Source organism: Heterocephalus glaber, unplaced genomic scaffold, assembly GCF_053883595.1.
Source record: "Heterocephalus glaber isolate CG9 unplaced genomic scaffold, H.glaber_assembly_v1.0 deba00001577, whole genome shotgun sequence".
Lineage (NCBI taxonomy): Eukaryota > Metazoa > Chordata > Mammalia > Rodentia > Bathyergidae > Heterocephalus > Heterocephalus glaber.
In genome coordinates, this window is record NW_028258358.1 from 28990566 (window position 1) to 29006188 (window position 15623).

Below are 15623 nucleotides of genomic sequence, written 5' to 3' on the forward strand. Positions count from 1 at the left end.
CATCTACCGACTTCTTCCAGTTCAGGTCAAGACCCATCTCCAATAAGCCTTTCCGAAGTCACTCGCCCCTCCTACTCTCGGCTTGAAGATCAGAATGGGCCTCCCTGAAGCTGCCTTTTGATCACAAGATATTCTGGGCTGAAGGCAGTAAGATTCACCAGATACAGCAAGAAGCCTTCCCAGAACTTCTTTTATCTGACTGAAAGCGGCAACCCTGAGAAATAAGGACTACTATAAATTTCCTCTCTTGGGGAAATTTTACAGCAATACAGAAGATTAACTTAAAACCGTAAGGAGCTGCACAAGCTTTGCTAAAACAGCCCTTATCTTGTAAGATTTTCCATGGATTTCATTGTCATTTAAAAACTCAGACCTTTGCTTCTTTGTCTTGTCACATCTCCACAATTTCTTGTTCTTTGTTTGAGATGGTATAGAAGTTCTTAGCCCTATCAGCCTCTTTGAAAACTTTGCGTAAAAATTACACATAAAAATATCACAAAAATTAGCATGAAATTAAATTTGTCAGCCTTTTACCTGTTAGTCTTTCTGTTATCAGTCTAATTTGCTGAGGATCTAAAAGGCAGAGAAACAAATTTCCTCCCCTACTATTTATAGTTATAACTCTCCAGGAAGGATTGTAAGTTTCCTTGTCAAACTAACAAGTCAACGTCAATTTGTATCTTCTGATGAGCTCATACATTATAGCTGTATCTTGGACTCAGCTTACCCTGGTGATTGCTACCAGAGGACAGAGAAGCAGGATAGGATGCATATTCTAAATTATTATTGTAATAATAATATTATAATAATAATATAATAATAATATTGTAATAATAATAATATTATCATTAGGCCTAATCCCAGAGCAAAAGAGAGAAGTTTAAAAGAGATATCCTCAGTGACTTCCAACGGATGGAAATTTCAAATCAGTGAGAATAATAAGAAGTAAAAGTTAGAAGGAAAAACAATCCTTGAAACATTCTGAGATTGGAGAAAGATGGAAGAAGCTAAAATCATCTTGATCATTTTGTAGACTAAGATTTAAGAAAGATTAAATAAAGAAGGGAAAGAAAAGCCACCAGCATACTGGCTGTGCCTTTTTCCACTTCTCCACAAATTAAGATGCTTTTTGTTGCTTTATCTTTCCTTTTTCAAACTGCCCTAAGATTCTATAAATAGCATATAATGTATATTGGGTCCAGGGTAAGAAGGAAAAACATGTGTCCTTTATATACACTGATCAAAATAGCACCCCCCTTATTTTGAACCAAGTGTTAGATTTAACAAAAGATCTACAATTAAAAACATGACTTAGTAAACATTCACTTAAAAATATAATATAAAACCCATGGCCCACGTGGGCCCATACCTGTGGACAATAAGATACGAGCGTCCTGAAAGCCACAGGTCTTCTTCTGAAGCAACATAAGTGTGCAAATCAAACAAGCAAGAGTCTGTCTGTACTCAAAATCATGCTGATGTATTATTCATCAAAAAATGTTTGCATTAATTTTGACTATCTACCACAATTACTGATGATTTTATTTTGGCCTCCCCTTGAATTTCGTGCTCAAGGCAAATTCCATGCTTGTCTCACCATAACCCCAGCATCCAGGTAATAATCTCTAAGTTCTGTGGCTGCTTCATTTTGACTTTATCGAGTACATATTTCAAAAAATGATAGGTCCCTTTTTGATTACTCTGATAAATTCAGACACTTATCAAATCAGGTGTAGGAGTAGATAGCTCCTTTGTGTTATAGGGTCTCTTAATAACTTTCAGTTATCTAAAGCAACAGTCTGCCAACTAGTCCCTTTCTGATGTTTAATTGGCAGTTTAATGGCTCGTCTTGTTAAATACTTATATGCCAGAAAATAGTCAAAGAACTTAACTAGACCTGAATGCTTCAATTAAAGCCCTTGGTTTACATTTAACAGAAAGAAAGTAAGCCTCTTTAACAGTTGAGTGAATCATCCACTTAGCAGCTGCATTAGTTACCTGGCAGATCAATAGCGTAACTGTAGCCAAGTTGGTCTGCGGTTAGGAAGAGCTCCTCATTAGTCACAGGAGGGAAGAAAGGGACCATGTTATACATCCGATTGTGGCCTATGGGTGCCAACTCCTGAGGCCAGGCATCTGCAGCAGGCTTGTATCTCTTCATCCACTCCTCAAAGATGCTATCGGTGAAGGAATGAAGGACCTACAAAGCAGTTGAACATGGTGCTTAAGGTTGATCATTCTCTTCTGATCTACCAGTCCGACTTGGAGCTTTGTCTGCAGTAGAATGGGGTTTCCTTGACATAAGGAGCCAGTCTAGATGAACCAGCCTACCTTGGTGACACACACAGTGGCATTTTTTACCAAGTTTTGAGGACATGTGCACATATCTCTCCAAACAGGATTGTAAATCCTTTCATCAAGTGAACAAATGAAAGTTCATGTTGCAGATTTAAGATTGGTTTGGGAACATGTGAGGCCTTCAAAGTATGAGTGATAATTATTACTATGAGGAAAAAAGGCAAATATGGTAAGATACGTATTCTGTTGCATTGCATTACCAGGGAAGAGGAATTTGGGCACTCACAATAGTGTAATATCAACATACAGTAAAAAGAAAAAAATCTCCAAAATTGATTTCCAGATATTTCTTATTAGGAACATCTTTTATCTAATCATTGTCTAATCCCTCTTTTGAATTGTTGGAGCTATTCCAACACTAGAGAATCTAAAAATGTGACGCATATAGTGCTCATTTTTTATTTTCCCAAAGAAGCTCTAACGTCCTTTTCAAATATAGCCAACATTACATAGTTTTAAAACCTTACCAGCAAAATTTCCACAGGAATAGCCCCGACTTTGCAAAAAGATGTACGTCTGAGAGTTCAGCCCAACTTTACATTTGGCAGTTAAAGTTCTTCTTTTAATTCTAGACTGCAAGATCAGGGATCTCAGGGACAGTGTCTTTTTTTATTTTCCTCCTATATCTCAGGGATTCTTACCCCAGGGTCATCATAAGAGAAATCCAACTGTCCTGAGGCAGCCACAATAGGAGGAAGCCCAAACCAACCCACACAGAGAGACCACAAGGAGAAGCCTTGAGATTTCAAGAAAAATCAAAAATGACTGGCCAGCCCATAGGTGTTCCAAGGGCTGTCACCCTCTGACTGCAACTGCATTGACAGACTCTGAGCCAGAACTGCCTAGTCCAGCCCCCCTGAATTTCTGACCCATAGAAATCAGGAGAATAAAATAATCATTGGTGCTTTGAGCCACTACATGTTGAGATGATCTCTAATGCAGCAATGTGTAATCAAAGCAAAGGAAAAAGGCCTCCATATAGCCTCATGGGATCATCCTCACTCCAGCATGATCAGGGAAAGCAGGTTCTGATCCCAGAGGAGAGGAAAGAGGTGCTGGGGGTGGGAAAGACAGTGATGAGACTTGAGGTGAAGACACAGCCCATGACACAAAAATCAGAGAGAGGACTGCAAATGTCAGCAGGGCACATGGCAGTGGGGAAGAGAGTGATGAAAATGTATACAAAACATCTACTTCAAAGCCTCTCATGTAGGAATATTTAGCGAATAGCTAACATCGCTGTGACTATATAGTCAGTACTGTTTTTATTTTAACTTGGAACAAGGACTTAAGAAAAAGTGAAGGAATTTATATTTTATAAGCACTGCATACAGGGATTGCTGGGCTCTGAAATCATACACTGTATATATGTAACTAATGTAAAGCTGGACACACAGGAAAGCATGTAACATGTAGCTAGCACTAGCAGTAGTAATGCCCGGTCTATGTAAGACACTATTTTAAGCATTGATAAATTCAATCCTTACATTTGGTAAGTATTATTTACATTAGATGCTCAGGCTGCTATAACAAAGCAACATAGATGGAATGGCTTATCCATTAGATGCTTATTGTCTCCCAATTCTGGAGGCTGGAAGTCCAAGTCCAGAGGTCAGCAGAGTGGGTTCCTTCCAAGTGCTGTGAGGGAGAATCCGTTCCATGCCCCTCACCTAACTTCTCATGGATTGCAGCAATCTGTGGGATTCATTGGCTTAGACAGCACCATTATCTTCTTCTCATGGTGTTTTTAAGGGGTCTGTAGCCAAATTTCTCCTTCTTAGGAGGACATCACTCGCTACGGTTTGAATGTCTTCTCCAAAACTCACATTGGAATTTAATTGCCATAGTAACAGCACCAAGAAGTAAGACATTTAAAAGATCATTGGATCTGAGGGGTCTAACCTCATGAATGGACTAATGCCATTATTGTGGGAGTGGACTAGTCATTCTGGAGTAGTGTCTTAAAAAAACTGATGATTTCTGCATGATTTTCCCTTCTCTATACAGCACACTCACTTGCTGTCTCCAGTCCCTCAACTGCTACCGTGTTATGATACAATGTGAAGGACCTCACAGCATGGTGCCATGCTCTTGGACTTCCTAGCCTTCAGAACTACAAGCTAAAGGACAGTATTGCTTATAATTTACTCAGTCTGTGGATTTCTGTTAGAGCAGCAGAAAATGGACCAAGAATTCACTTATTGCAGTAGAGACCTACCATCCTCCAGTATGATCTCATCATAAAAAATTACATTTGCAACTACCCTGTTTCCAAGAAAGGTCATATTCTAAGGGATTAGGGGTTAGTACTTCAACATACAAATGGGCAGGGGCACAATTCCACGCATAATAATATTATCCTGTGTTATACATGAAGAATATAAGTTGCAGAAATGTTCAGTAACTTGCCCAAGATCACACAGGCAGAATATTGTTAAAGCAAGAATTTGAACCCAAGAAGTCTGGTTCTAAAGTTAGAGTTCCTAAACTACACATTCTGCTTGCTCCATACAACCAGACTGTATCACAATTATTAACACAACCCTCAGGACCAGCTAAAATAAAAGAAATTAATTTTAAGTTTATTCTCAAGTCTTAACAATAGGGAAAGTATATAGAGTTTGACCCATGAGTTCTAAACCATTTAGAAACTTTTAGATACTGAGCTCAAGTCAAGGTAAAATTGTGATTACAGAGAGACAAGATACTTTCAGGACACAAGGAAGGTGCTGTGTCAGTCTTGTGAGACGCAAATAACTTTTGGAAAGTTCTATAATTCAATCAGTTCAAACAGCCAATTATTAAAAAGCGGATGAGACTCTGAAGAATAGGAGAAATATGAAACCTGAAGAAAAAAAGTTCTAAAGTCAAAGTTCTTAAACCATTTACTCTGAGAGACTATAGTTGCCAGAAAGGCTATAAAGAATTATACAATAAATACTGTAGTAATTGCCCAATTTATAGAATGTAATAAAAAAGTCTTATATATGATGAGAAGATGTGAATATAATAAATAATGTAAGTATACATAGCCTAGAAAGAAAAGTAGTGTAATATAGAATAGTTATTTTTGTTAAAGTTGGGGACCTTGTTCCCCTACAAGATACCTTGGATTGCTCTGGAAATTGCTTGAATTGCTCCAGTTGTGTCTTTGTTAGTGACAAGTTGAAAATGAGCTTATTTAATATCTCTGTAAAGGCCAAATGTCATTTGAAGGTAAAATACAACAGCAGAAATTATGTAAAAGTATACCGCTGATGTCTTTTATCTGCTATAAAGATACATAGCTATATTTTAGTATTAGAAATTTAGCATTTGAGAAATGATGTTCCAAAATTTTGTACATAGACCTATTCTACCTTGTTACACCAAAATAAGGGTATGTATAAGAAAGAGGAAAGTACTAAATTTCACCACAGAAGAAATATTACAGAAAATGTGATTACATGAACTTTTGAGGTAAAATTTTAATGGAACCCTTTCAGCAAGAGAAAAGCAATCAATCAACTTCATATATTGTACTTGCAGGCATAAAGAAAATAAAGTACAAGAATGCATATTTCTCTTTTTCAAGATCATTGAAGGATAAGGTTACTACTTGAACAGCCAACATGGATGGCTATAAATTCAAATTCTTGCCACACTGGGGACATAAGAAGAATTTCTATACCTGAAGAAAAGAAGCCATGATAATCTGAATCTGGCTTCAAAAACATGAGTGTATTACCAAGGACCAGCACATTGTGGCTTTTACAACTTGACTTCACGTGTTGCACACTGAAGGCATTATTCATAATCAGAATGAATCTTATTGTGGTAATCTGATAGTGCTCTGATCCTCTGAGAATCAGAATTTAAGTGAGAATTCAGATGTCACCATTTAAAAGTCACATGTCAGCACAGAAACAGGTATGTGTGGGAACTTCAATTTATTTTTTTTTAATTTATTTATAATTTTTGTTTTTTGGTACCGGGGATCGAACTCAGGTCCTTGCACTTGTGCAGCAGGCGACGAAACCACTGAGCTAAATCTCTGGCCCATGGAACTTCAATTTAAAATCTAATGTAGAAAGCATAAATGAAAAGCTGGGTTGATCTTTTGAAATGAGAGAATTCCTAAAAAAAAATTCAATCAAGCTTGTTTTATGGAATTATTTTTTTATTCTTGCCTGTTTTAAAAGATTTGAAGCAATGTACAATTAGGATATTGGGCTCCTATTTCCCCATATAAGCCGCATGTAATAGGCATGAAAATACCCAGCCTTCTACTCAGTTGGCTAAGTTCTGTAACAGGAAGCATATTTTAGAGCATAGAAGAAATAATCTATAGACTGAATGCAGGTGTCCTTATGTTGACATCCTAACCCCCCAGTATGGTGCTGTTAGAAAGTGGAGCCTTGGGGAGATGATAGACCCCTCTTAAGGGTGGATCCCTTATGAATGGGATTATTGTCATTATAAAAGAGACCCAAGAGTGCTCTTTGCATCCAGCTATGTGAGGACACAGAGAAAACAGCCTGCTGTGAACCAGGAAGAAAGGGTCCTCACCACACACTGAATCTGGTAGTGTGCTGACCTTGGACCTCCCAGCCTCTACAACTCTACCAAAGAAATGTTTGTTGTTTAAGCCACCCACTGTAGAGTATTTTTTGTTGCAGCAGCCTGAATGAACTGAGACAAAAATCACTGGTAAAAGAAGATATCTGAGCAATAATGATGTCTTAGAGGCAATATTCAGCAAGGATGGTTGGTATTTCCTATTTTGCTGTAACTTTCTCTCCCGAAACTTTCCTAGTCAACTGTGCAGACAAGCCCAGCATTCTGGAGGCTGAGGCAGGAGGCCTGGGAAATTTAACAATTTAGTAATAGACTGTATCAAAATAAAAAAATATATACATTTGTAAGGCTGGGGATATAGCTCAGTGCTGAGGGCCTGCATTCCATTCTTCAGTACTGGGGAAAAAAAGATGTTCCTAGCATTATGAAGGAGTTACATCAGGAACACACTCCTCTTGCGTAGATTTATATAACAGCAAACAAAATATACATACACATGTATGAAGTGTATTGAATATATACCAGATATAAAATATAATTTGTGTATAATAAAAAATATCAAGAGCACTAGAAATTTAATTGTTAACCCCGAGGAAGAAAGTCTGTACTTCACAGATTAAACTTTGAACACAGGTAAACAGGGCTACAGCAAGGCTCTGCTATTAGCATGTCAACTTTAAGGGAAGTGACCAGTTCAGCACATGCCACAAACACAAGAGGCAGGCTGAAGACAGAGAACCAAGGCTACATTAGAAGAAACTCTGTATAGCAACTGAGCTACCCCCAGGCCACCCTAGGAGGAAAAGAGCTCAAATCAATGCTACAATCACCTCAGATTTGCATATAAATGTGGTGTACCATTATATTCATATTTTATCAGTAATAAAGTGTATATAATTCACTCCCTGGCTCAGTTTTATTTCTTCTGAACAGAGTTATGTGTTTATTTTTATGAAGCCTAGAGTGGAAAAGAACCCCTTCTGCTGACATTTATTTAGCACCTGCCAAATTAAAAAGCAAAAACAGAACATCCCCTGACTGAGCTCACAGAAATCCTGCCACCCTGGGGCTCTTCCCAGACAGGTGGTCAGCCTTCCTCTCTGATTTTTCAGCTCTTCTAAAGCTTACCAGGATTTTAAGCTATGTAGGAGGTAATGATTGTACGTCTGTTACTTTAAAACTGCACATTAAATAAGTAAATGTGGCATTTAAAAAGCATAAATACACACTCATGCTAAAACCAAACACATCTTTTCAAAAGCCATGAAAAATTATCCAGATCTGCCTTTCACCAATTAGTGTTCATTTCAATTACCATGATCTTACAGGACTAAATTACCCCAGCTATAATGAAAGCAATTGTGATGAATCAAGTCAAGAATTGTTTAAACTGACAAAAGGTCAAATCATTGTTGGAAGACTGCTTGTGGGGAAATGTGTGAGTAGGAAACTTTTTAAAAATCTCTACTCAGCCAGTTACTAGTCTGGTGTGAACTTGAGCACATGTCTTAGCCCCTCTGAACTTTATCCCATATTTAAAACAAGGAGAGTAGTTTACCATACACAGCTTTATGAAGTTAAAAGATTAAGTTTGCATGGCAATTAGGATAGGGCTATCACAAAAAAATGCTCAATAATGTAGCATTCTCTTAATAAAAAAATTTCCACAAAGGTTTGCATTTGGATAAATATGTAAACCTGTCTGTAGGCTTCTATATTTTAAAAATGTATTTGGAAGATTAGGGAAAAAACAATCATTGGTAGTCAAGAGTTAGTAGTGAGTCAGGAACTTTGTTTCGAACCATCTTACATTTTGAACTTGTTACGTGTGTTATTGATTTTAAGAATAAAAAATTTTAGGGAGGATTGGGGTGTAGCTCAGTGTTGGTGGGTGTGCTTAGCATGTATGAGGTCTTGGTTTCCATTTCCAGCATCAAAAATTAAAGTAAATTAAATTAAATTTTAAAATTAGGGAACTATGCAACAACCTTAATATTAAGCAAACTATGTGAAAATGGGATATTATATGTAAAGTGTGCATTATAATTGCAATTGTATAAAACTGGAGAAAGTGAAAGAAAACAAGCAAAAAACTGAGATTGAATTATGGAAATTTTAAAACTTGTTCACCAAATTTTCTGTAATTGTGCATAATATAAAAACCATTAACACATTAAAAATAAAAATTTGACATGAAACAATGTTATTCCAATTTCTAAAAATATTAGTATAATATGATTTTGTTATTTAAAGAAAAATAAAGAAGATTCATTTTTAACTGCTTCACTCTTAGGCAGAAATAAACAATGTTCTATATGTTTTAAATTTTTCCATTAAACTCAGAAGTATTTTATACTTGTTGTTAAAATCTTTCAATTTTCCTATGTTATAGCCTTGATCAGTAGTCAGAAGTCTTTCAGAGTTAACTTAGCATATAGATATTTGTTTTTAGAAATTTATTTCCTCTTGATTTATTTTCATAAATTAATGGATATATCTTATCCAACTGATTGTTGTTGTTAAGAAATATAAATGATAATACTGCTTGTATATCTTAGTCCATTTATAATTTGAGCATATAAAGCAGAACACAAACACATGAGCTGCTTAGTAAATCTTAACCATTCACCTATGTATGGAATTCCCAGCCATTGAGGAGCTGAAAGAACTTAAAACTTTTCAAATGTACTTTCTAAAACAACAACATCAAAATCACAATGAGATACCACCTCAATCCAGTTACAAGGGCTATTATCAAAAAAGAAAAAAAGTAACAAGTGCTGGAGAGGAGTAGGAAAAGAGGAACTCCTATGTAGGTATAAAATTAGTAGAGCCATTTTGGGAAACCATATGGAAGTTCCTCAGCAAATTGGAAATAGAACTACCATGTAATCCAGCATCCCACTACTGGCTATATACCCGAAGGAAATGAAATCAGCATATCAAAAAGACATCTGCCCTCACAAATTTATTACAGCACTGTTCACAATAACCATGATAGGGAATCAACCTGAGGGTCCAAAACATGAATGGATTAAAAATGGTGATACATATACATAGTAAAATAAAAAATGGTAATTTCTTTTCATTTGCAACAACATAAATGAAAGCAGAGGACATTATGTTAAGTGGAATAAGTTAAACACAGAAAGACAAATACTCATTTGATCATTCAGATATATTTTCAAGAAGTTTTAGGAAGTAGGAAGAATATTACTTATCTGTAACATAGTGTTTTCTTGGCCGTTAGCTCAACTATTTAACTTTATACTCTACTGGTTTCTCTTTTCTTTTCGGGATTACATCTACATTTAATATTGAAGGCAGCACTATTTTAGCATTCCTGTGGTCTAATCTTATTTTCCATGATAAATTTGTGCCTTTGCTTCAATTATTTTAAGAATTATTGGAATTTCAGAGATTGGTTCAGAGTTTTTCCTGCATTTTAATGTTCTGCCTTCTTTGGTCATTATCATGATCATACACAACTGTGCACTTCTCTTACTTGAAGAGATTCACAAGAAATAATTTTAATAAATTTCATATGCAATATATTTGCATGCATTGCCTCATGAATTTGAAATTCCAGGAGCTATAACTCTGTTAACTGAAACGCTTTAGCCTAAACCTCAATATGCAAAAAAAAATCGTTTAAGGCTGCACTGGCTTCAACATAAATCTCTTCGTAAATAGCCTAAAGTAAGTGTGTGTTCCTGAAACCAGGGCCAAATATTGTTCCTTCTATGCCTGTTAAAGAAAGGCTGTGGCTTTTTGTTTCTTTGTATGTACAGGAAAACATATTACCAAAGAAAAGCAAATTTTACATATCAAAGATATTAAAAGCAATTAAGACAAAGAAGGTTAAACATCTAGTATCTCTGAACTACATGTAAGTCATGGAATTGTTCATCCATAGAGTTATACTGTAGGTTTTTGCCTACAGCAGGAAGATAATGTGACTAAAGAAATATCCCCACTACACAGAAAGAGCACTTATCCGTGAGAGTAGGGATTGGCAAACTAAAGCCTGAGGACATTATGGTAAGTGAAATAAGCCATGCACAGAAAAATATCATGCAGGTCTACTACCTGCCTTTCTAAATAAAGTTTTATTGGAACATTGGCTCATTTGCTTAGGCATTGTTTGTGGTTACTTTCATACTAAAGTGGCAGAGCTGAGTAGTTGCAACAGAGACCATCTGGCCTTGAAAACCAAGGATATTTACTACCTGGCCACTTAGAGAAAAATGTGGCCAAACCCAGTACAATTAGCAGGGTTCCTCAAAGCAGACAGCAGCCCTGGAGACTTGGAAAGCTGGAAATCAGATTCCTATTTCCTTTAGTATGAGAGAAAGGTAAGGTTATCATCCATGGTTCTCCTTATAACATTTTAGAATACTGGATAAGTAAGGTGATATTTTCCTTAGGATTAGGATATTTTCCTTAGTCATATGTGCACAAAGTATAAAATGGTATGTTTTAACAAAATGTATGCTTTACTAAAAATTTATTTAGCAATAAATAGTAGAGAATGCAGATAGGAGAAATGCTTGGTATAAGCTGATGGCTGAGACAGTAGCCAAAAAATGATCTGAAATATCAAGTCAGAACACTTGAACAAAGCAGGCACTCTGGAGAGGGCAGGGACAGCTGTAGACACCTCACAGATGAGCCCTCACTTGGTCAGAGGTCGGGCCATTAATTCACACTTCTGACATCTCCTTCATTTATTGCTACTTCACAAATCTTAGGGGAGAAACATTTTTTAGAAATAAGAAGCAGCTCTACCAACTGCTTCCATCTCAGAATTCCATAAAGCTCATCTTTACCAAAGTTTAATCAATGTGGGAACCCCAGAAAGCTACTTAGACCTGCAAGACTCCATCCCTCATGCCAACAGGCAAACTTAGAGTCATCAGAAACTGTACCTTCACTCTCCTTCTTCATATTTTCTTTTTTGTACACTGGGTCCAGTAAAAATAATAAATCACCTTTAAAATACTTTTGCCTTCGTGCTTGTCAGTCAGTCGCCTTAGGGTACAACTGTCTGCTTGGGAGAACAAGATAAAGAACCTTAATTAAAGTTTGGAAATTCTAACCCAACACATAGCTCTCCAATTCTTTCCCACCAACTTCCATAAAACACATCATTATCTTTGTGGTAACATTTGTATTGCCCTTGAAAGTTTCTAGAGCATCATCATATTATCCTAATTTACTAAGTCACTTCAGCAAGCACAATTTTTCCCCTCTCTAAGGTCAGGTCATGTGACCAACACTGTAACGTAGGAAGCAGAGGCTCCACACTGTTGAACGACTTTGCCAAAATTGCACAAGGAAGGGATAAACAAAACGCATTTCACTTGTTTTACTATGTCATACAGTCTCCCAGGAGTCCAGATAAACAAACTGTCCTCACTGATGACTTGAGGATGGATTTTGCTACAGGCTGAATAGCCCCTCAAATTCCTATGCTACAGTCCCAGTTCCCAAGGTATATGCATTGAAGATGGGGCTTACAAGGTGGTCTCTAAGATTTAATGAGATCATAAGGTTGAGGTCCTGATATGGCACAGGATGAGTGCCCTTCTAAGAAGAGACACTAGAGAGCTCATGCTCTCTATCGTATGAGGCTTAGGAAGGCTTAGGAAGAGAATTTTCCCCAGCATCTGATCTTGGTAGGTACACATGTCTGTTGTGGAAGCTGTCCAGTCTAGGGTATTTTATTATGGCAGCCTGAGTAGACTTGGGCACATTGCTAAGATTCACATTGAAGTAAGGAAACTGCTGGAAGAAAAAATAGTGTTTTGGCCTCTGTACAATCTAAACTCAAGATACTACAAAATAAAAAAAGAAAAAAAATGTGAAATTTCTTCTTGTAATTGCTCCCAAAACATCTAAGACACATAACTCTGAAGACAAGACAGTGCTAAGATAAATTATGGTGAGTTAAGTGTCTGCAAAGCAGAGCCATTGTGAGACTTCAGCAGGTGAAACACAAATTCTTATGTTGTGCAAACCTCCTAAGGCAACTTTAATGAGCTGAAAGGGAAAAGCAGCCCCTGGTGTCCAGATGCTAGCCTGGTACCATCAACCAGGCCTTGATGTCCTCCTGTCAGACGACGAGTCTTCCACAGAACACCAACATCAGACAAGGCACTCTATGACCATGATGGATCGGGACAAAAATACAGCCCCTCTGTCACCACACATTCCAGATGTTTCATCCCCACCAGATGCCTTTACCACCACCACAGAAGGTTAGTATTATTTGAACACCGAACTTGGTCTGTGCTGTGCTCTTCCCTATACATGCATACCTAGGGTAAAGTAGAACCTGTAAATTAGGCAGAACAAGAGATTAAGAACTAAGAATCTAATAGAACAATTGTAATAATACCTAAGGTGTGATCAGAAACTATGGTGAATGTTTACATTTTTTTAAATTACAGTAAGAGACACATTGCCATCAACCCCCTCAAAATACTCTCCCTCACTTCTAACACATCTTTCCCATCATTCTTGTCACTTTCTGAAACAAAAGTCCTCTTTCTTGAGGGTTTTTAGTTGAACTGTTGCAACTAAATCAATTCAAAATGCTTACCTTTCATAGTCATTTTGAATTTATGGAAAAGCCAGAAGTTTCACAGGGCCAGATGTGGTGAATAAGGCGAGGGGGCGACACATCACAATGTTTTAACAAGCCTGCCTTTCTGTTGGATGACACTCGGTAGCAGTATTCACTATATTTTTTATCACACCTCACAAAGATACTCAAAAAGAGGACTTCCAGAACTACTTTAGAAAGTGGCAAAAACAACAGGATAAGTATTTTCAAAGTGAGGAGTATTCTGAGGGGGATTAGTGGCAATGTCTTTTACTGTAATAAATTTTAAAAATTGAAACAGTCACTACATACTTTGATTACACTTCATACTATAATCAAGTGTATGTGAATGTGGTCTCTCCCAAAATCTTGTACTGTAGTCAACCTTCTTCTTTTAGACATGGTTGACAGGGAATAACTAAGCCATGGATAAGGGGGGACTAGACCCCACTGTGCTTCCAGAAGTCTTCAGCTAGAAGACATTGACCAAGAGCAGTGAATAATGTGGCCCTGATTAGCACATGCTTCATTTTGTTTGTCTCTTGGAAGCCCCTTGATTGATCATACCTTAAAAACTAATCAGTCTTGAAATTTTAAAATTTATAATCCCATGGTCAAGTTTTGTCAGATATTTGCTTTGGTTTTAAAGGGAGACACAAATGGGACTCAAATGTATCAAGGGAGTTCATCACACTTGCAGTGTTAAAGGACTCTGAGGCTCCTCCATAGTTAATGGGAACACTCTCTATTAGTTATCTTACATCTCAGAGGCGTTAAGCTGCTTAATGAAGTGTAAGGCACCAAGTATGTTTTTATATTACTGTCATTGTTGGAGGCATTTGTCACTTTTATCTGTCCAGCACGCCTTCTCCTTACCTTTTCTGGCTACCAGAACCTTTCTTTCCTCCAGACAACTCATACAAAGTGATCCACTTATGTCACCAATGAAAACAAAGCATTTATATTTATGCTAACATATGACATAATTTTGCTAAATAATGATTTCTTTATGTTAATTTATGAACTCACTTCTGGACTCCACATTCCTGTCTAGGATCATCCAAAAACCAAACATCCCGGAAGCACAGGTTTCTAACTAGGGGCTTCAAAAGCTATCTAGCTGTAGCGAGGTTTAAATTAATTTATACGTGCATACATCACATTGTTCACACAGAGAATGAACTACCACCAAACCTTGATCTTAATGAGCAACAAATAAATTCAAGATATCATCTAGAAACTTCTTCATCTATTGTGAGTTGCTGGACGTACCACAAAAACAGGATCGTTGGCAGCTGAATGTGGCAAAGCACTTGTCCCATTCAGGAAGGAGTGAACCAAATTATGAAGGCTCGCCACTTGAGAGCCCAGCGTCCCATCCGCCTTATCAAACCCTTCCAAGGCATTCCTGAGAGAAACCAGGGTGTCAGTGACAACAGGCAAAGAAGGAGAAAGATCTCTACTTCCTTTTTCCAACCTAGAAAGTCCTCTTCCGATCTGAGTTTGGGTCAACATATGAGAAGGACTGCCTTAGCTAATTAATTCAGAATTAGCCCCAACTTTCAATGGTTATCTTCTCTAAGGGGAAGGAACTCTTAATCAAGGTTACACCTTTATCTGCGAAGTTAAATGTTATCTCTTTTGGTTACTATATGACAATTATTTAGCTCCATACTTGTCTCTCATGTTCTTAGTGTCTGTTTTCTTCCATATTTTTATTTCCAGGGTTCAGTATCCTGCCCACCACATGGTCTATGATCAATAGATGTTTTCTAAATTAATTTATAATTTTATATTTCTATATCTCAACCAAGTTGCCCTTCACCTTGGCTGTAATACACTTGGAATTACAAACACATCTAAACATTCCCCTTATCCTTTTCTTTTTTCTCTGCCTACTTTCAAGAAATTCTAATACTCCACACCCTACCTGAGTGATCCTCAGATCTAAGCACACCTTGCAAATCACTGGAGGAAGCACTTGAGTTCACCTCCCCTGTCCTTGGCTGCATACACTTTGTATAATTTACACAAAGTCAAGAGAGAATCATGTCAAGAGAGATTCATGGGAAAGACCATGAATCTATCCATTGCTCCTTTT

The 15623-nt window shown here is 37.1% G+C and overlaps 1 protein-coding gene across 1 annotated transcript in view; it reads right to left on the reverse strand.

The window, feature by feature from the left end:
• The window catches only part of Dct (dopachrome tautomerase), a 96348-nt gene that overhangs the window by 7199 nt on the left and 73526 nt on the right, over window positions 1–15623 (reverse strand). The window contains exons 6-7 of the mRNA XM_004870853.3: window positions 14795–14930; window positions 1999–2200 (exon numbers count right to left, since the gene is read on the reverse strand). Of these exons, the coding sequence (XP_004870910.1) occupies window positions 1999–2200; window positions 14795–14930 (338 nt within the window). The remainder of the gene's footprint in view (window positions 1–1998; window positions 2201–14794; window positions 14931–15623) is intronic.